Source organism: Bacillus rossius, chromosome 15, assembly GCF_032445375.1.
Source record: "Bacillus rossius redtenbacheri isolate Brsri chromosome 15, Brsri_v3, whole genome shotgun sequence".
NCBI classification, from domain to species: Eukaryota; Metazoa; Arthropoda; class Insecta; order Phasmatodea; family Bacillidae; genus Bacillus; species Bacillus rossius.
In genome coordinates, this window is record NC_086342.1 from 22,415,460 (window position 1) to 22,418,833 (window position 3,374).

At 45.1% G+C, this 3,374-nt stretch overlaps 1 protein-coding gene across 1 annotated transcript; it reads right to left on the reverse strand.

Annotated features, from left to right (window-relative positions):
• Positions 1 to 297: 297 nt before the first annotated feature.
• Positions 298 to 1,971, reverse strand: LOC134539242 (cuticle protein 2-like). Its single transcript, XM_063381053.1, has 2 exons — positions 1,861 to 1,971; positions 298 to 829 (listed from the first exon to the last, which is right to left on the reverse strand). The coding sequence occupies exons 1-2, from the start codon at positions 1,870 to 1,872 to the stop codon at positions 404 to 406; spliced, it is 438 nt and encodes a 145-aa protein (XP_063237123.1). The 5' UTR covers positions 1,873 to 1,971; the 3' UTR covers positions 298 to 403.
• Between the last annotated feature and the right edge of the window lie 1,403 nt (positions 1,972 to 3,374).

Genomic DNA, 3,374 nt, shown 5'->3' on the forward strand with positions numbered 1-3,374 from the left:
ACATTTTGAAAAAAAAAAAAAAAACTATTTTCAGTCGCTGCCTCGTTATAAATTTACAGTGTTTATAACATTTTATTTCTTTGGAACATTCATTTTGTAGAGAATTATAAACTGATCGTCTTAAAAAAAATTTTGACGTGGGAAGTTGTGTCCATTGCCGTGGCTCCCACGGAACAATTCAATCGAGTTTTTTTTTTTTTTTTTTGGACATTGACGCTCATCAGGGCGAAAAAGTCACAATTTTTTTTTATGTTGAAGGTAAATACTCTGAGGTGATAAATAAATGTGACACGTATGTAGCGGTATGAAAAAATATATATTTTTATTAGGCGATCATCTCCGGTTCTGCACAGTGGTAATAGTGGTGTTGTTACTTGAAGAGGTGGTTGACCAGCGGGGTAGCTCACCACCAGCCGCCGGCGGCCCAGCCGGGGTAGCCGTGGTAGGCGGGAGCCACGGAGGAGTAGGCGAACCCCCCGTGAAGACCCGGGTGCAACAGTCCGGGGGCGACGGCGGCTCCCGCCACCGCGGCGAGGTGCTGGGCCCTTGCCAGCGCCACCTCCGGGGTGTCGGTGACGGGCTCGGGGGCAACCAGCGGGGCGGCGGCGGGGGCGGCTGGTGCAGCGGGGGCGGCCGCAGCCTTGGCCACGGCGGCCAGGTGCTCGGCGCGGGCCTGCGCCACCTCAGGGGTGTCGGTGACGGGCAGCGGGGCGGCCAGCGGCGGCGCTATGGCCACCGAGGCGTGGGGCGCGCCCAGGTAGGGCCACCCGCCCAGGCCCAGCCAGCTGGGGCGGGCAGCGGCCAGCGCTACGACTGCGGCGAGGACGATCTGCACAAGTCGCCGATAGGGTAAAAATACAAATCGTTATACCTTGACGCTGCCTCTGCTGTTTGGCTCACAACTCACCTGGATGACTCCGTACCAACGATGAGAAACGCCCAGACCAAAGATTTATCGAATCACAAGGCTGCTACGCTGGGAACGTCTCACAAGACGGCGGCCAATGAGCGGGTGGGCATTTGACCGAGTGTACGTAGAACTACGGAGTTCATCCCACATGTTATTGAACCGGCGAATTTTTTTAGCGGTCCCTTACGCATAGCGCTTCACTCAACTATTTTTAACCCAAAAAAAAAAAATTACTGAAATTTCCATAAAAAACGACAAAAGTTGGTCAAGTTTGTGGTTAAAAGTCCACTTTGCCCAAAAGTCTTATGCCTCCGAGTTACATATTAGGATCAGTAAATCTCATTATCAAGTAATTATTCATTCAAGGAATAAGAAACCTTCAGGCGAAAGCAATGCTGTGACGTGCTCTAAACCAAAACATTGCTAAAGTTGAGCTTATACTGCCACACAGTACAGTGTTTTGAATACAACGCTAAGTCCTGCTAATTTTTTTTTGAAGTATGTATGTATATATATATATATATTTATATATTTATATATATATATATAATTCACAATTTCCGACAACTAAAAATAATTAGCTGTGATTATAATCAAAATGACAAGATTCAAGAATTAAAAAAAACAAAACTAAACAACAAAGATGCTGAATGTAAGTTACTTATGTCGTTAAGTGGCTTATCGTAGCATAATTTATTTTCATATAAAAATATTAAACCATTAGTATGTTTGCTTCTGCTTACTAGTAAAACTAGGATGAATGATGTGGGCTAAGATAGTTTAAACTTCCACTGAGATCTAACCGGGGCACCTCCAGATGCAGATGCCACAGTGGTTGGCATGGTTACTCGGACATCGTGGATGTTTTCGTGCTGTAGGACTTTCGCCGTAATGCAGTCGTGCTACAGGACTTTCGCCGTAAGGCAGTCGTACTGCACAATCTTACTTACCAGAACCTTCATGGCTGCTCTCGTGTTGTGCTTGTGTGTTCGCTCTGAGGCTGTCGAGGTGCTCCTGAACTGTTCTGGTCGCTCGGCTCTGCCGTGCCTAGACGAGATCGCGCGGGCTTTATATTCCTGTAAGAGCAGCGGCGCGTGTGTGTGTGCTCCCCCCACTCCCTAGCATTCCTAGCTGCACTTGCAAACCCCCCTCCCCCCCCCCCGACACCATTCACGGACTCGACGACACGCCTGCATCGCCTGGCGGCCACGCCCATCCCTCTCCAGGAGCGCTAGTCGCGCCTAGGAGCCCTCCAGACCCCACCGGTTGGCATTGGAGCGGGACTCCTCCCTGCCTTGTACGGTCACCGCATGGCTCCGTCGTATAGCATCGCGCGGCGCTCTGGAAACAGTTCCGTTTCCTCGCCGACGCGCCGTTCCGGTGCACAGAATTTTTTTTTGACGTGACAACGTCTAATAAATCGATGAACGCCAGCTGCACGCACGAAAAAGTGTCCCGTTACTCTCATTGTCCCGTTACGCCCATTGTCCGCTTGCGCCGCATCTGTCTCTCTTCCACTCGATTGGAACAACCATCGATTTGACTTTTTCGAGGCACATTAAACTTGAAACACTCCCATTCGTTTCCTACTTTTCCTGTCATCGTCCTACCCTTAACATAATAACACAGATTGGAAGAAGTTAAATAGCAAACATGTATAAAAGTTAAAGTTAAAATAATCTCTTCGATAAACATATTTGAATTAATGAGTGCAAATAAAAGTAAAGTTATCAATTAAATTGTAGATTTGATTTCACTCTTTCTTTGTATCCATACAAAATAGTGATAATTCAATAAAAATGATTCAATTTTATTCATAAAAGTATGAAATCATTTCATCAATGTTTTGCTATGACGTTGTCACGTTAAACTATCGTTCGTAAACAGACTTTACAGACAACCAATTTTTTTGATGTGTAAAGCCGAGGCCACACAGAAAGTTGCGCTATGTTCGCTGCGCCAGGTGGCCGCACAGGATAGTCCAGTTCGCGATGTCGGAGAGACGCATGATTGCTACAATGATGATATTCTGCTGGCTCTCACAGCACACGTAAACGTAAAAAAAGATATGGGTTAATGAAATTAATATTAATAAACAAAAGAATTTGTTTTGAATTTCATCATTTGTAATACGCAGTTTCTCGTGAAAACGAAAAATTTCACGGATTATTTAAGGATGAATTCAACTTAGTTTGATAGCATTCCCTTGGAATCAAGTCCCAGGTATTGTCCTGCATATCCTGCCTTCTATATTCTTCCATCAATAAATTCCATAAATATGGCTATGTCTATAATCTTTCAATTAACCTTTCCGTTGAATTGAATATTTAAAGCACAATACTGAGAGAAATTAAACTTCATATAAAGCAAACGCAGAAGTACAGCACAATTCCTCGCGAAAACAGATGTTTCTGTTTATCTGATATAATATTTCGTGAATGTGACGGAAGTAAATGAACGGATA